Source organism: Anthonomus grandis, chromosome 10 (genome assembly GCF_022605725.1).
Source record: "Anthonomus grandis grandis chromosome 10, icAntGran1.3, whole genome shotgun sequence".
Taxonomy (NCBI): Eukaryota; Metazoa; Arthropoda; class Insecta; order Coleoptera; family Curculionidae; genus Anthonomus; species Anthonomus grandis.
The window spans coordinates 1,238,765-1,256,304 of NC_065555.1; the positions used below are offsets into that span (position 1 = coordinate 1,238,765).

At 28.8% G+C, this 17,540-nt stretch overlaps 2 protein-coding genes across 6 annotated transcripts; both read right to left on the minus strand.

Annotated features, from left to right (window-relative positions):
* Positions 1 to 131: 131 nt before the first annotated feature.
* On the minus strand, positions 132 to 1,843 carry LOC126741352 (leucine-rich repeat-containing G-protein coupled receptor 5-like). Its single transcript, XM_050447745.1, has one exon. It carries the CDS (start codon positions 1,767 to 1,769, stop codon positions 210 to 212), a length of 1,560 nt encoding a protein of 519 aa, XP_050303702.1. The 5' UTR covers positions 1,770 to 1,843; the 3' UTR covers positions 132 to 209.
* On the minus strand, positions 1,814 to 17,484 carry LOC126741128 (leucine-rich repeat-containing G-protein coupled receptor 5-like). 5 transcript variants are annotated; one of them, XM_050447463.1, is made up of 4 exons: positions 17,229 to 17,484; positions 7,467 to 9,268; positions 4,205 to 4,257; positions 1,814 to 2,527 (listed from the first exon to the last, which is right to left on the minus strand). In XM_050447463.1, exons 1-4 carry the CDS (start codon positions 17,229 to 17,231, stop codon positions 1,887 to 1,889), a joined length of 2,499 nt encoding a protein of 832 aa, XP_050303420.1. In that variant the 5' UTR covers positions 17,232 to 17,484; the 3' UTR covers positions 1,814 to 1,886. The 5 variants fall into 5 exon arrangements, with proteins under 5 accessions (XP_050303420.1, XP_050303421.1, XP_050303418.1 ...); XM_050447464.1 differs by having other exon boundaries at positions 1,814 to 1,855; positions 3,533 to 4,257; XM_050447461.1 differs by lacking the exon at positions 4,205 to 4,257 and having other exon boundaries at positions 1,814 to 2,270; positions 7,157 to 9,268.
* Positions 17,485 to 17,540: the final 56 nt, after the last annotated feature.

The following is a 17,540-nucleotide window of genomic DNA, read 5'->3' on the forward strand; positions in this document are numbered from 1 at the left end:
CTGTGATTATTGTTTATTTACTGGTAAATTGAAGTTAATCATTTTGTAATATTTTTTTTTATTATTGTAAATAAACTGATTTATTATATTATTATTGTTTTTAAAAATACTGTCGCCGCTAAGGCATCAAAGAAAATTCTTGATATACAAATATAATGCGTTTTTAATAATTTCTAACCTACTGCACTAAACAATCCCGCGTACATAAATCAATTGATACCGTGCGAATCCTTTAAACACAACAAGTACTTGCAAACATCAATACAATCAATCCCATTAATGTTATCGTCGTTATAATTGATATTGTCCGAAGAATAATCGATGCGGTACTTCTTCAACGTGATCAGCATGTCACCCAAAAATTCACACTTCCATTTATTTTTGGCGATCTTGATCCGCTGCAACAGTTTTAAATTGGACACCAACGGCAAATGCCCGATCGTTTTTAAATTATTAAATTCCAAATTTAACGTAACGAGAGACTCGAGCGGGAAAAAAGTCTCGAATAACAAGTTCGAGATGCTGTTCCTTTGCAGATCTAAACGTTGAAGAGATTTCAAATTGGAAAACGTTCCCACTTTGAATTCCGTGAGGTTATTAAAGCTCAAATTCAGTTTTTCTAGTGTAGGGAAGTATTGCAAAGCGCCTATTTCAATATCCGTTATTTCATTATGACTTAAGTTTAATGTTTTTAAGTTATTTAAACCGATAAGCTGTTTCACTTTTAGGGACTTTATGGCATTGAAACTTAAATCTAACGATAAAGTCTCAATAAGTCCATCAAAAGCAGCTGGATTTACAACGGAAATGTTACAATTTGACATATTGAGTGACAATAATCGGGATAAACCTGTAAATGTGTTTGGTTCAATCGTTGTAAGGTTCAAGTCTGATAAGTTTAAGGTTTGCATTGTATATAAGTCTTTAAAAGTGTCGGCTTTTAATGCTGCTTTTCCAGAAAACATCACTTTAGCATCGAACGATTTTAATAGAAATAAACCCTCTAAAGCACCATATTCTAGATTGTCAATTAGGGTATTTATTAAAGTTAAATTTGTTAGTCCATACAGTCCTTGAAATGCTTTTTTATTAATGCTGATTATGTGAGAATTCCATATGGTTAAAGTAAGCAAAGTTCCTAGGCCTGAAAAAGCTTTTGAAGGAATACTTTCATTGTTAATACTGATATCCAGCTGCTTTAAATGGATTTTTTTATTGAACTTTATTTGGGAAAAATCATTATTTCTGATATCAAGGTGCCTGAATTTCCCCACTTTATTGAACGACTTCAGGGTAAACCTTAATAAATTAGAATTTCTTAAAGACACTTTCCCAATATCGCTCAAATTAAAAAAAGCCTCATTAACAATCTCTAATCCTCTCTTATTGTTCTCAATATAAATCTCAAGGGGATTTAGTAGGGTATTAAATGCTTTAGGTTCTATTTTAGTCAACTCATTATGAGATACGTCAATAAACCTTACCGGTAAAGACTGAAACACACCTTCTGGTAAAATCGTTAACTTATTATAAGAAAGTTTAATTGTTTCTATTTCAGGGAGGAATTTAAAAGTGTTGGTACTTAAATTGGCCAAAAGATTATTCTCTAAATTCAAAGTCCGTAGTCCAATGATCCCGTTAAAAACATAATCAGGCAAATGCTTTAAGTCGCAATGGCTTAAGTCTAATATGCGTAGCATACCAGATAAATTAAAGTTATAATCCTCTAATTGCAACTTGTTATTGTGAGATAGATTTAGGATCATCATTTCATAGAATTGTTCAAAAAAAGGATCAAATAATGAAAAAAAAATTCTTAATATACAAATATAATACGCTTTTAACAATTTCTAACCTACTGCACTAAACAATCCCGCGTACATAACTCAATTGATACCGTGCGAATCCTTTAAACACAACAAGTACTTGCAAACATCAATACAATCAATCCCATTAATGTTATCGTCGTTATAATTGATATTGTCCGAAGAATAATCGATGCGGTACTTCTTCAACGTGATCAGCATGTCACCCAAAAATTCACACTTCCATTTATTTTTGGCGATCTTGATCCGCTGCAACAGTTTTAAATTGGACACCAACGGCAAATGCCCGATCGTTTTTAAATTATTAAATTCCAAATTTAACGTAACGAGAGACTCGAGCGGGAAAAAAGTCTCGAATAACAAGTTCGAGATGCTGTTCCTTTGCAGATCTAAACGTTGAAGAGATTTCAAATTTGAAAACGTTCCCACTTTGAATTCCGTGAGGTTATTGTAGCTCAAATTTAGTTTTTCCAGTGTAGGGAAGTATTGCAAAGCGCCTATTTCAATATCCGTTATTTCATTATGACTTAAGTTCAGTGTCTTTAAGTTATTTAAACCAATAAGCTGTTTCACTTTTAGGGACTTTATGGCATTGAAACTTAAATCTAACGATAAAGTCTCAATAAGTCCATCAAAAGCTGCTGGATTTACAACGGAAATGTTACAATTTGACATATTGAGTGACAATAATCGGGATAAACCTGTAAATGTGTTTGGTTCAATCGTTGTAAGGTTTAAGTCTGATAAGTTTAAGGTTTGCATTGTATATAAGTCTTTAAAAGTGTCGGCTTTTAATGCTGCTTTTCCAGAAAACATCACTTTAGCATCAAACAATTTTAATAGAAATAAACCCTCTAAAGCACCATATTCTAGATTGTCAATTAAGGTATTTATTAAAGTTAAATTTGTTAGATCATACAGTCCTTGAAATGCTTTTTTATTCATGCTGCTTATGTGAGAATTCCATATGGTTAAAGTGAGCAAAGTTCCTAGGCCTGAAAAAGCTTTTGAAGGAATACTTTCATTGTTAATACTGATATCCAGCTGCTTTAAATTGATTTTTTTATTGAACTTTATTTGGGAAAAATCATTATTTTTGATATCAAGGTGCCTGAATTTTCCCACTTTATTGAAAGACCCGAGGGTAAACCTTATTAAATTAGAACTTCTTAAAGACACTTTCCCAATATCGCTCAAATTAAAAAAAGCCTCATTAACAATCTCTAATCCTCTCCTATTATTTTCAATATAAATCTCAAGGGGGTTTAGTAGGGTATTAAATGCTTTAGGTTCTATTTTAGTCAACTCATTATGAGATACGTCAATAAACCTTACCGGTAAAGATTGAAACACACCTTCTGGTAAAATCATTAACTTATTATAAGAAAGTTTAATTATTTCTATTTCAGGGAGGAATTTAAAAGTGTTGGTACTTAAATTGGCCAAAAGATTATTCTCTAAATTCAAAGTCCGTAGTCCAATGATCCCGTTGAAAACATAATCAGGCAAATGCTTCAAGTCGCAATGGCTTAAGTCTAATATGCGTAGCATACCAGAGAAATTAAAGTTATAATCCTCTAATTGCAACTTGTTATTGTGAGATAGATTTAGGATCATCATTTCATAGAATTGTTCAAAAAAAGGATCAAATAATGAAAAAAAAATTCTTGATATACAAATATAATGCGTTTTTAACAATTTCTAACCTACTGCACTAAACAATCCCGAGTACATAAATCAATTGATACCGTGCGAATCCTTTAAACATAACAAGTACTTGCAAACATCAATACAATCAATCCCATTAATGTTATCATCGTTATAATTGACATTGTCCGAAGAATAATCGATGCGGTACTTCTTCAACGTGATCAGCATGTCACCCAAAAATTCACACTTCCATTTATTTTTGGCGATCTTGATTTGCTTCAACAGTTTCAAATTGGACACCAACGGCAAATGCCCGATCGTTTTTAAATTATTAAATTCCAAATTTATCGTAACGAGAGACTCGAGCGGGAAAAAAGTCTCGAATAACAAGTTCGAGATGCTGTTCCTTTGCAGATCTAAACGTTGAAGAGATTTCAAATTTGAAAACGTTCCCACTTTGAATTCCGTGAGGTTATTAAAGCTCAAATTTAGTTTTTCCAGTGTAGGGAAGTATTGCAAAGCGCCTATTTCAATATCCGTTATTTCATTATGACTTAAGTTTAGTGTCTTTAAGTTATTTAAACCGATAAGCTGTTTCACTTTTAGGGACTTTATGGCATTGAAACTTAAATCTAACGATACAGTCTCAATAAGTCCATCAAAAGCAGCTGGATTTACAACGGAAATGTTACAATTTGACATATTGAGTGACAATAATCGGGATAAACCTGTAAATGTGTTTGGTTCAATTGTTGTAAGGTTCAAGTCTGATAAGTCCAATGTTTGCATTGTATATAAGTCTTTAAAAGTGTCGGCTTTTAATGCTGCTTTTCCAGAAAACATCACTTTAGCATCAAACAATTTTAATAGAAATAAACCCTCTAAAGCACCATATTCTAGATTGTCAATTAAGGTATTTATTAAAGTTAAATTTGTTAGATCATACAGTCCTTGAAATGCTTTTTTATTCATGCTGCTTATGTGAGAATTCCATATGGTTAAAGTGAGCAAAGTTCCTAGGCCTGAAAAAGCTTTTGAAGGAATACTTTCATTGTTAATACTGATATCCAGCTGCTTTAAATTGATTTTTTTATTGAACTTTATTTGGGAAAAATCATTATTTTTGATATCAAGATGCCTGAATTTCCCCACTTTATTGAACGACTTCAGGGTAAACCTTAATAAATTAGAATTTCTTAAAGACACTTTCCCAATATCGCTCAAATTAAAAAAAGCCTCATTAACAATCTCTAATCCTCTTATTGTTCTCAATATAAATCTCAAGGGGATTTAGTAGGGTATTAAATGCTTTAGGTTCTATTTTAGTCAACTCATTATGAGATACGTCAATAAACCTTACCGGTAAAGACTGAAACACACCTTCTGGTAAAATCGTTAACTTATTATAAGAAAGTTTAATTGTTTCTTCAAAGTCCGTAGTCCAATGATCCCGTTAAAAACATAATCAGGCAAATTAAGTGAGATAGATTTAGGGTCATCATTTCATAGAATTGTTCAAAAAAAGGATCAAATAATGAAAAAAAAATTCTTAATATACAAATATAATACGCTTTTAACAATTTCTAACCTACTGCACTAAACAATCCCGAGTACATAAATCAATTGATACCGTGCGAATCCTTTAAACACAACAAGTACTTGCAAACATCAATACAATCAATCCCATTAATGTTATCATCGTTGTAATTGACATTGTCCGAAGAATAATCGATGCGGTACTTCTTCAACGTGATCAGCATGTCACCCAAAAATTCACACTTCCATTTATTTTTGGCGATCTTGATCCGCTGCAACAGTTTCAAATTGGACACCAACGGCAAATGCCCGATCGTTTTTAAATTATTAAATTCCACATTTAACGTAACGAGAGACTCGAGCGGGAAAAAAGTCTCGAATAACAAGTTTGAGATGCTGTTCCTTTGCAGATCTAAACGTTGAAGAGATTTCAAATTTGAAAACGTTCCCACTTTGAATTCCGTGAGGTTATTGTAGCTCAAATTCAGTTTTTCCAGTTTAGGGAAGTATTGCAAAGCGCCTATTTCAATATCCGTTATTTCATTATGACTTAAGTTTAATGTTTTTAAGTTATTTAAACCGATAAGCTGTTTCACTTTTAGGGACTTTATGGCATTGAAACTTAAATCTAACGATAAAGTCTCAATAAGTCCATCAAAAGCAGCTGGATTTACAACGGAAATGTTACAATTTGACATATTGAGTGACAATAATCGGGATAAACCTGTAAATGTGTTTGGTTCAATCGTTGTAAGGTTCAAGTCTGATAAGTTTAAGGTTTGCATTATATATAAGTCTTTAAAAGTATCGGCTTTTAATGCTGTTTTTCCAGAAAACATCACTTTAGCATCAAACGATTTTAATAGAAATAAACCCTCTAAAGCACCATATTCTAGATTGTCAATTAGGGTATTTATTAAAGTTAAATTTGTTAGATCATACAATCCTTGAAATGCTTTTTTATTAATGCTGCTTATGTGAGAATTCCATATGGTTAGCGTGAGCAAAGTTCCTAGGCCTGAAAAAGCTTTTGAAGGAATACTTCCATTGTTGATACTGATATCCAGCCACTTTAAATGGATTTTTTTATTGAACTTTATTTGGGAAAAATCATTATTTCTGATATCAAGGTGCCTGAATTTTCCCACTTTATTGAACGACTTCAGGGTAAACCTTAATAAATTAGAATTTCTTAAAGACACTTTCCCAATATCGCTCAAATTAAAAAAAGCCTCATTAACAATCTCTAATCCTCTCCTATTATTTTCAATATAAATCTCAAGGGGATTTAGTAGGGTATTAAATGCTTTAGGTTCTATTTTAGTCAACTCATTATGAGATACGTCAATAAACCTTACCGGTAAAGATTGAAACACACCTTCTGGTAAAATCGTTAACTTATTATAAGAAAGTTTAATTGTTTCTATTTCAGGGAGGAATTTAAAAGTGTTGGTACTTAAATTGGCCAAAAGATTATTCTCTAAATTTAAAGTCCGTAGTCCAATGATCCCGTTAAAAACATTATCAGGCAAATGCTTTAAGTCGCAATGGCTTAAGTCTAATATGCGTAGCATACCAGAGAAATTAAAGTTATAATCCTCTAATTGCAACTTGTTATTGTGAGATAGATTTAGGATCATCATTTCATAGAATTGTTCAAAAAAAGGATCAAATAATGAAAAAAAAATTCTTAATATACAAATATAATACGCTTTTAACAATTTCTAACCTACTGCACTAAACAATCCCGCGTACATAACTCAATTGATACCGTGCGAATCCTTTAAACACAACAAGTACTTGCAAACATCAATACAATCAATCCCATTAATGTTATCATCGTTGTAATTGACATTGTCCGAAGAATAATCGATGCGGTACTTCTTCAACGTGATCAGCATGTCACCCAAAAATTCACACTTCCATTTATTTTTGGCGATCTTGATCCGCTTCAACAGTTTTAAATTGGACACCAACGGCAAATGCCCGATCGTTTTTAAATTATTAAATTCCAAATTTATCGTAACGAGAGACTCGAGCGGGAAAAAAGTCTCGAATAACAAGTTCGAGATGCTGTTCCTTTGAAGATCTAAACGTTGAAGAGATTTCAAATTGGAAAACGTTCCCACTTTGAATTCCGTGAGGTTATTAAAGCTCAAATTTAGTTTTTCCAGTGTAGGGAAGTATTGCAAAGCGCCTATTTCAATATCCGTTATTTCATTATGACTTAAGTTTAGTGTCTTTAAGTTATTTAAACCGATAAGCTGTTTCACTTTTAGGGACTTTATGGCATTGAAACTTAAATCTAACGATACAGTCTCAATAAGTCCATCAAAAGCAGCTGGATTTACAACGGAAATGTTACAATTTGACATATTGAGTGACAATAATCGGGATAAACCTGTAAATGTGTTTGGTTCAATCGTTGTAAGGTTCAAGTCTGATAAGTTTAAGGTTTGCATTGTATATAAGTCTTTAAAAGTGTCGGCTTTTAATGCTGCTTTTCCAGAAAACATCACTTTAGCATCAAACGATTTTAATAGAAATAAACCGTCTAATGCACCATATTCTAGATTGTCAATATGGGTATTTATTAAAGTTAAATTTGTTAGATCATACAGTCCTTGAAATGCTTTTTTATTCATGCTGCTTATGTGAGAATTCCATATGGTTAAAGTGAGCAAAGTTCCTAAGCCTACAAAAGCTTTTGAAGGAATACTTCCATTGTTAATACTGATATCCAGCTGCTTTAAATGGATTTTTTTATTGAACTTTATTTGGGAAAAATCATTATTTTTGATATCAAGATGCCTGAATTTCCCCACTTTATTGAACGACTTCAGGGTAAACCTTAATAAATTAGAATTTCTTAAAGACACTCTCCCAATATCGCTCAAATTAAAAAAAGCCTCATTAACAATCTCTAATCCTCTCCTATTATTTTCAATATAAATCTCAAGGGGATTTAGTAGGGTATTAAATGCTTTAGGTTCTATTTTAGTCAACTCATTATGAGATACGTCAATAAACCTTGCCGGTAAAGATTGAAACACACCTTCTGGTAAAATCGTTAACTTATTATAAATAAGTTTAATTGTTTCTATTTCAGGGAGGAATTTAAAAGTGTTGGTACTTAAATTGGCCAAAAGATTATTCTCTAAATTCAAAGTCCGTAGTCCAATGATCCCGTTAAAAACATAATCAGGCAAATGCTTTAAGTCGCAATGGCTTAAGTCTAATATGCGTAGCATACCAGAGAAATTAAAGTTATAATCCTCTAATTGCAACTTGTTATTGTGAGACAGATTTAGGGTCATCATTTCATAGAATTCTCCAAAAAAAGTTCGATTTAGTTTGAGTATCTCGTTATAAGCCAAATTTAATTCTTTAATAGTGTTAAACCTTAACGTGTTGTTATTAAGGTGTCGTATTTTATTATGAGAAAAATCCAGAATTAAATCATTCTCAAAAATGTGAATATTCGGAATAGCTTGCAGAGAGCAATTTGAAACGTTAAAAACTCCTCCAGTGGATACTTGCGATATTAAGTTCCCTAATAGGGAATCATTAATTATTGAATTAGATAGTTCAAAGGATTTTGTTATGCTAATGCTATTATCAAGAGCATATTTGACTTCTTTTAATTGGTTATATTGCAAGTTAATTGTAGAAATCGAAGCAAAAGGCAAATAAAAATCTATTTTTGATAACCGATTATGGCTCAGATCCAAATTTTCACTTACTGGAAAATATCCAGGCTCTATCATAAACACCAATTCAGTCAATTTATTAAACGACAAGTTTAATACTTTCAAGTTCATTTTGAACATTGCGAAGTCGATTGTCTCAATGCTGTTATGTGAAAGATCAAGTTCCTCTAAGCCACCTATAAGCAGTTCGGTAACATTTTTGATTTTATTAAAAGCCAAATTGAGTATTTTCACGTTAATATCGTTAAAGGACTCGCTGGTGAAATTTTCCACTTCACAAAAATTTATTGATAATTTAACGACCGTAACTTTATCGGTAATTGGTGGTACTTCGAGGGTGGATATTTTATACTGGGTTATTTGTAGTTGGTCAATTTGTCTTAGGGAAATCTCAGGCCTGTAAACTGCGTCGTAAATGTAGTACAAAGAGTCTTCGAAACTGGTGTTGGAACAGCTGATGTTCCACTTGGACTCGTGGTGCTTTATCTGGCATTTTGATGATAAACTTCCGTTGGTAATGATGAGAATTAGGAGAGATGCGAGAATCTGAAATAAAAGTTTGTTTTTGATATGAATGAGAAAAGAAAGAGTGTTAAATTAATTTCCGTGTTATATTGAGTATAATTAATCTTGAAAGTTAAATTAGACTTATCGATATGGGACTTGCTCTCAGGTACTTTCTTCCAATTAATCCAGTGGTAAAGTAGTAAATTTCCTAATATATTAGAATTAGACTAAGAATCAAACAACTAATTTATTGGAACAATTCAAATCAACGGTTTTCTTAAAATCGTAAATTTTCTTTAAAAATTTAAATAAACCTACCGACATGATACTCTTTTTCAGTTACTTTTTTTCAAATAATTTAACAGTACAATTAGAATTTTGATAGTATCAACGATTTCCTTAAAATCGCAAATTTTTCTTAAAAATTGAGTCATGTGAGCTGGTAATAGATGAGTATAAATTAGAGCAATGTACAAGTAAAAACAGTAGAACAGGAGGGGTTTTAGCATTAATTAGGCGTGATATTAAATATAGAATTAGAAAAGTAGTATGTGTTGAAAGTTATGTCTTTTTTCCAAAAAAATTTCTTTTTTCAAAATCTTGTTCAAATTTTGAAAAACGCTGAAATAGGTGTCCAACCAAATTGTCCAGAGAATATGTGTACAAATTTTCAAAATTGTATTTGGTCAATTTTTTGAGTTATGGACACTTTCCCAAATTTTATGAAAAAAAAATGCTTTTTTCCAAAAATATTTTTTTTTCAAAATCTTGTTCGAATTTTGAAAAACGCTGAAAAAGGTGTCCAACCAAATTGTCTAGAGAATATTTGTACAAATTTTCAAAATTGCATTTGGTCAATTTTTTGAGTTATGGACACTTTCCCAAATTTTATGAAAAAAAAATGCTTTTTTCCAAAAATATTTCTTTTTTCAAAATCTTGTTCAAATTTTGAAAAACGCTGAAATAGGTGTCCAACCAAATTATCTAGAGAATATTTGTACAAATTTTCAAAATTGTATTTGGTCAATTTTTTGAGTTATGAATATTTTCCCAAATTTTATGAAAGAAAAAATGCTTTTTTCCAAAAATATTTCTTTTTTCAAAATCTTGTTCAAATTTTGAAAAACGCTGAAATAGGTGTCCAACCAAATTATCTAGAGAATATTTGTACAAATTTTCAAAATTGTATTTGGTCAATTTTTTGAGTTATGGACACTTTTCCAAATTTTATGAAAAAAAAAATGCTTTTTTCCAAAAAATATTTTTTTTTCAAAATCTTGTTCAAGTTTTGAAAAACGCTGAAATAAGTCTCCAACCAAATTATCTAGAGAATATTTGTACAAATTTTCAAAATTGTATTTGGTCAATTTTTTGAGTTATGAATATTTTCCCAAATTTTATAAAAGAAAAAATGCTTTTTTCCAAAAATATTTCTTTTTTCAAAATCTTGTTCGAATTTTGAAAAACGCTGAAATAGGTGTCCAACCAAATTGTCCAGAGAATATTTGTACAAATTTTCAAAATTGTATTCGATTAATTTTGTGAGTTATGAATATTTTCTGAAATTTTATGAAAGAAAAAATGCTTTTTTCCAAAAATATTTCTTTTTTCAAAATCTTGTTCGAATTTTAAAAAACGCTGAAATAGGTGTCCAACCAAATTGTCCAGAGAATATGTGTACAAATTTTCAAAATTGTATTCGATCAATTTTTTGAGTTATGAATATTTTCTGAAATTTTATGAAAGAAAAAATGCTTTTTTCCAAAAATATTTTTTTTTCAAAATCTTGTTCAAATTTTGAAAAACGCTAAAATAGGTGTCCAACCAAATTATCCAGAGAATATGTGTACAAATTTTCAAAATTGTATTTGGTCAGTTTTTTGAGTTATGAATATTTTCCCAAATTTTATGAAAAAAAAAATGCTTTTTTCGAAAAATATTTTTTTTTCAAAATCTTGTTCAAATTCTGAAAAACGCTGAAATAGGTGTCCAACTAAATTGTCCAGAGAATATGTGTACAAATTTTCAAAATTGTATTTGATCAATTTTTTGAGTTATGAATATTTTCTGAAATTTTATGAAAGAAAAAATGCTTTTTTCGAAAAATATTTTTTTTTCAAAATCTTGTTCGAATTTTGAAAAACGCTGAAATAGGTGTCCAACCAAATTGTCTAGAGAATATTTGTTCAAATTTTCAAAATTGTATTTGGTCAATTTTTTGAGTTATGGACACTTTCCCAAATTTTATGAAAAAAAAAATGCTTTTTTCGAAAAATATTTTTTTTTCAAAATCTTGTTCAAATTTTGAAAAACGCTGAAATAGGTGTCCAACCAAATTGTCCAGAGAATATTTGTACAAATTTTCAAAATTGTATTTGGTCAATTTTTTGAGTTATGAATATTTTCCCAAATTTTATGAAAATTTTATGAAATGCTTTTTTCGAAAAATATTTTTTTTTCAAAATCTTGTTCGAATTTTGAAAAACGCTGAAATAGGTGTCCAACCAAATTATCTAGAGAATATTTGTACAAATTTTCAAAATTGTATTTGGTTAATTTTTTGAGTTATGGACACTTTCCCAAATTTTATGAAAAAAAAAATGCTTTTTTCCAAAAAATATTTTTTTTTCAAAATCTTGTTTAAGTTTTGAAAAACGCTGAAATAGGTGTCCAACTAAATTGTCCAGAGAATATTTGTACAAATTTTCAAAATTGTATTTGATCAATTTTTTGAGTTATGAATATTTTCTGAAGTTTTATGAAAGAAAAAATGCTTTTTTCCAAAAATATTTCTTTTTTCAAAATCTTGTTCGAATTTTGAAAAACGCTGAAATAGGTGTCCAACCAAATTGTCTAGAGAATATTTGTACAAATTTTCAAAATTGTATTTGGTCAATTTTTTGAGTTATGGACACTTTCCCAAATTTTATGAAAAAAAAAATGCTTTTTTCGAAAAATATCTTTTTTTCAAAATCTTGTTCAAATTTTGAAAAACGCTGAAATAGGTGTCCAACCAAATTGTCCAGAGAATATTTGTACAAATTTTCAAAATTGTATTTGGTCAATTTTTTGAGTTATGAATATTTTCCCAAATTTTATGAAAATTTTATGAAATGCTTTTTTCGAAAAATATTTTTTTTTCAAAATCTTGTTCGAATTTTGAAAAACGCTGAAATAGGTGTCCAACCAAATTATCTAGAGAATATTTGTACAAATTTTCAAAATTGTATTTGGTTATTTTTTTGAGTTATGGACACTTTCCCAAATTTTATGAAAAAAAAATGCTTTTTTCCAAAAAATATTTTTTTTTCAAAATCTTGTTTAAGTTTTGAAAAACGCTGAAATAGGTGTCCAACTAAATTGTCCAGAGAATATGTGTACAAATTTTCAAAATTGTATTTGATCAATTTTTTGAGTTATGAATATTTTCCCAAATTTTATGAAAATTTTATGAAATGCTTTTTTCGAAAAATATTTTTTTTTCAAAATCTTGTTCGAATTTTGAAAAACGCTGAAATAGGTGTCCAACCAAATTGTCTAGAGAATATTTGTACAAATTTTCAAAATTGTATTTGGTCAATTTTTTGAGTTATGGACACTTTCCCAAATTTTATAAAAAAAAAATGCTTTTTTCCAAAAAATATTTTTTTTTTCCAAATCTTGTTCAAATTTTGAAAAACGCTGAAATAGGTGTCCAACCGAATTGTCTAGAAAATATTTGTACAAATTTTCAAAATTGTATTTGGTCAATTTTTTGAGTTATGGACACTTTCCCAAATTTTATGAAAAAAAAAATGCTTTTTTCAAAAAATATCTTTTTTTCAAAATCTTGTTCAAATTTTGAAAAACGCTGAAATAGGTGTCCAACCAAATTGTCCAGAGAATATTTGTACAAATTTTCAAAATTGTATTTGGTCAATTTTTTGAGTTATGGACACTTTCCCAAATTTTATTAAAAAAAAATGCTTTTTTCGAAAAATATTTTTTTTTCAAAATCTTGTTCAAATTTTGAAAAACGCTGAAATAGGTGTCCAACCAAATTGTCCAGAGAATATTTGTACAAATTTTCAAAATTGTATTTGGTTACTTTTTTGAGTTATGGACACTTTCCCAAATTTTATGAAAAAAAAAATGCTTTTTTCAAAAAATATCTTTTTTTCAAAATCTTGTTCAAATTTTGAAAAACGCTGAAATAGGTGTCCAACCAAATTGTCTAGAGAATATTTGTTCAAATTTTCAAAATTGTATTTGGTCAATTTTTTGAGTTATGGACACTTTCCCAAATTTTATGAAAAAAAAAAATGCTTTTTTCGAAAAATATTTTTTTTTCAAAATCTTGTTCAAATTTTGAAAAACGCTGAAATAGGTGTCCAACCAAATTGTCCAGAGAATATTTGTACAAATTTTCAAAATTGTATTTGGTCAATTTTTTGAGTTATGAATATTTTCCCAAATTTTATGAAAATTTTATGAAATGCTTTTTTCGAAAAATATTTTTTTTTCAAAATCTTGTTCGAATTTTGAAAAACGCTGAAATAGGTGTCCAACCAAATTATCTAGAGAATATTTGTACAAATTTTCAAAATTGTATTTGGTTAATTTTTTGAGTTATGGACACTTTCCCAAATTTTATGAAAAAAAAATGCTTTTTTCCAAAAAATATTTTTTTTTCAAAATCTTGTTTAAGTTTTGAAAAACGCTGAAATAGGTGTCTAACTAAATTGTCCAGAGAATATGTGTACAAATTTTCAAAATTTTATTTGGTCAATTTTTTGAGTTATGAATATTTTCTGAAATTTTATGAAAGAAAAAATGCTTTTTTCCAAAAATATTTCTTTTTTCAAAATCTTGTTCAAATTTTGAAAAACGCTGAAATAGGTGTCCAACCAAATTGTCTAGAGAATATTTGTACAAATTTTCAAAATTGTATTTGGTCAATTTTTTGAGTTATGGACACTTTCCCAAATTTTATGAAAAAAAAATGCTTTTTTTCAAAAAATATTTTTTTTTTCAAAATCTTGTTCAAATTTTGAAAAACGCTGAAATAGGTGTCCTACCAAATTGTCCAGAGAATATGTGTACAAATTTTCAAAATTGTATTTGGTCATTTTTTTGAGTTATGGACACTTTCCAAAATTTTATGAAAAAAAAAAATGCTTTTTTCGAAAAAAAATTTTTTTTCAAAATCTTGTTCAAATTTTGAAAAACGCTGAAATAGGTGTCCAACCAAATTATCTATAGAATATTTGTACAAATTTTCAAAATTGTATTTGGTCAATTTTTTGAGTTATGGACACTTTCCCAAATTTTATGAAAAAAAAAAAATGCTTTTTTCGAAAAAAATTTTTTTTTCAAAATCTTGTTCAAATTTTGAAAAACGCTGAAATAGGTGTCCAACCAAATTATCTATAGAATATTTGTACAAATTTTCAAAATTGTATTTGGTCAATTTTTTGAGTTATGGACACTTTCCCAAATTTTATGAAAAAAAAAATGCTTTTTTCCAAAAAATATTTTTTTTTTTCAAAATCTTGTTCAAATTTTGAAAAACGCTGAAATAGGTGTCCAACCAAATTATCTAGAGAATATTTGTACAAATTTTCGAAATTGTATTTGGTCAATTTTTTGAGTTATGGACACTTTCCCAAATTTTATGAAAAAAAAATGCTTTATTCAAAAAATATTTTTTTTTCAAAATCTTGTTCAAATTTTGAAAAACGCTGAAATAGGTGTCCAACCAAATTGTCCAGAGAATATGTGTACAAATTTTCAAAATTGTATTTGGTCAATTTTTTGAGTTCTGGACACTTTCCCAAATTTTATGAAAAAAAAATGCTTTTTTCGAAAAATATTTCTTTTTTCAAAATCTTGTTCGAATTTTGAAAAACGCTGAAATAGGTGTCCAACCAAATTATCTAGAGAATATTTGTACAAATTTTCAAAATTGTATTTATTCAATTTTTTGAGTTATGGACATTTTCCCAAATTTTATGAAAAAAAAATGTTTTTTCCAAAAAATATTTTTTTTTTTCAAAATCTTGTTCAAATTTTGAAAAACGCTGAAATAGGTGTCCAACCAAATTATCTAGAGAATATTTGTACAAATTTTCAAAATTGTATTCGATCAATTTTTTGAATTATGAATATTTTCTGAAATTTTATGAAAGAAAAAATGCTTTTTTTCAAAAATATTTCTTTTTTTAAAATCTTGTTCGAATTTTGAAAAACGCTGAAATAGGTGTCCAACCAAATTGTCCAGAGAATATTTGTACAAATTTTCAAAATTGTATTTGGTCAATTTTTTGAGTTATGGACACTTTCCCAAATTTTATGAAAAAAAAATGCTTTTTTCCAAAAAATATTTCTTTTTTCAAAATCTTGTTCGAATTTTGAAAAACGCTGAAATAGGTGTCCAACCAAATTGTCCAGAGAATATGTGTACAAATTTTCAAAATTGTATTTGGTCAATTTTTTGAGTTATGGACACTTTCCCAAATTTTATGAAAAAAAAATGCTTTTTTTCAAAAAATATTTTTTTTTCAAAATCTTGTACAAATTTTGAAAAACGCTGAAATAGGTGTCCAACCAAATGGTCTAGAGAATATTTATACAAATTTTTAAAATTGTATTTGGTCAAATTTTTGAAAAAGATTTTGAAAAAAGAAATATTTTTGGAAAAAAGCATTTTTTCTTTCATAAAATTTCAGAAAATATTCATAACTCAAAAAATTGACCAAATACAATTTTGAAAATTTGTACACATATTCTCTGAACAATTTAATTGGACACTTATTTCAGCGTTTTTCAAAATTCGAACAAGATTTTGACAAAAAAAATATTTTTTGGAAAAAAGCATTTTTTTGACGGGGCAAAAGTCAAAACCTAAAAGATTTGGTAGTTAAGGAACTGTATACTAAAGGGTTACTTCCAATATCAAAGGAGAAAAAGAAAGACTTGTGTTCGCTTCTTTCTTTGGTGCCACCAGTGTTTCACCAATTTTATCAAAATTTACCTACCGATACTAAAGTTATTGATCATGACTCAGATTTAGTGGATGAAGCAGTAGAACAAGAAGAAAATTAAATACTTACTTAGGCTAAATGAATCAATTTTTTAAATTGTCAAATTCGTTTTCTGAAAAACTATATTTTTTTACTTAAGCCCCTATTACCTAACATCAAAGAATTGTTGTGTACGTTTTCTTTTATTACGCTGATCACCACTCTATTATACCTAATGTAGCCCTGCATGTAATGAACTTTTATTGGTTTATTATTATTTTTGAAGTTTATTTGTAGACTTTAGTACTGCTTTATATTATAATTATAATTATTGTAATGTATGTAGCTATTATGCTAAATAAACTTCTTTATTATTATTATTATTTTAGTACCAACGGCTTTTTCAAAATCACAAATTTTCCTTAAAAAACCAAATAAAATCATCGACATGGTACTATTTTTTTTCAACTAATTTAACGGTACAATTAGAATTTTGGTAGTATCAACGGTTTTTTCAAAATCGGTAATTTTTCTTAAAAATGCAGATAAACTAAAACTGATTGACTACGTGTCCTTGTCAGTTAAATTTAATTTACATAGTAGTGACAAACAAAAAAAAAATCCGCTGGTCCAGCTTGTCCTTTTTTTGGTGGAAGCTTGATTAGCTTCAAAATCTTCATGACCAAATAATAAAAGTCTTCAAAGAATGATTGAATGATGATAATGATGCAATGCCACTTGTCCTTTGTAGTGAAAAAGAGACAAAACCAAAGACGTATGATTATTCACTTGACGTTGTCCAGAGGCGGCACTTATCCTTGCATTCACTCAAATTATTCTCCAAATCATGCTAATATTACTCCAGAAATTGTATTTAAAATTTTGTTAATGATCGGTTCAACTTGGATTACCTGAGCCAAGAAAGGCTTCAAAACTCACCAATTTTTAACGATCCTTAACATTTAAATTAATAATATATTGCTTAAATAAATTCTTACCATTTTTTTTAAAATTTATTCGTTTTATTGATGCGCGTGTATTAAAGAGGCAGCCGCCCGATGCGAAATCATAAACCACACTTTAATTAACATACTAATAAAAATATTATTGTTAATTGTCCGTTTATCAACGAATTTATCGCTTAAAAGTTATGCTTTAGCCAGATACAACCCACACAAAATCGTTATATAAATATTTTTCTTGCACATTGAAAATTAATGTTGCCTCTTTTTAATAGACCATCTGGCTCTATAATGACATAGGGATTTTGTTCATGTGCGACAGAGAATCATCTATTCCAATAGAGTGGG

Bases quoted from the DNA above. Each gene is read 5' to 3' on its own strand.
- LOC126741352 (XM_050447745.1), bottom strand. From the start codon at position 1,769: ATGATGATCCTAAATCTATCTCACAATAACAAGTTGCAATTAGAGGAT.
- LOC126741128 (XM_050447463.1), bottom strand. The intron at 4,258-7,466 runs CTTAAACTTATC...TACAATGCAAAC, and splicing joins GACTTATATACAATGCAAAC to ATTGGACTTATCAGACTTGA. The intron at 2,528-4,204 runs GTTTATCCCGAT...ACACATTTACAG, and splicing joins TGAACCAAACACATTTACAG to GTTTATCCCGATTATTGTCA.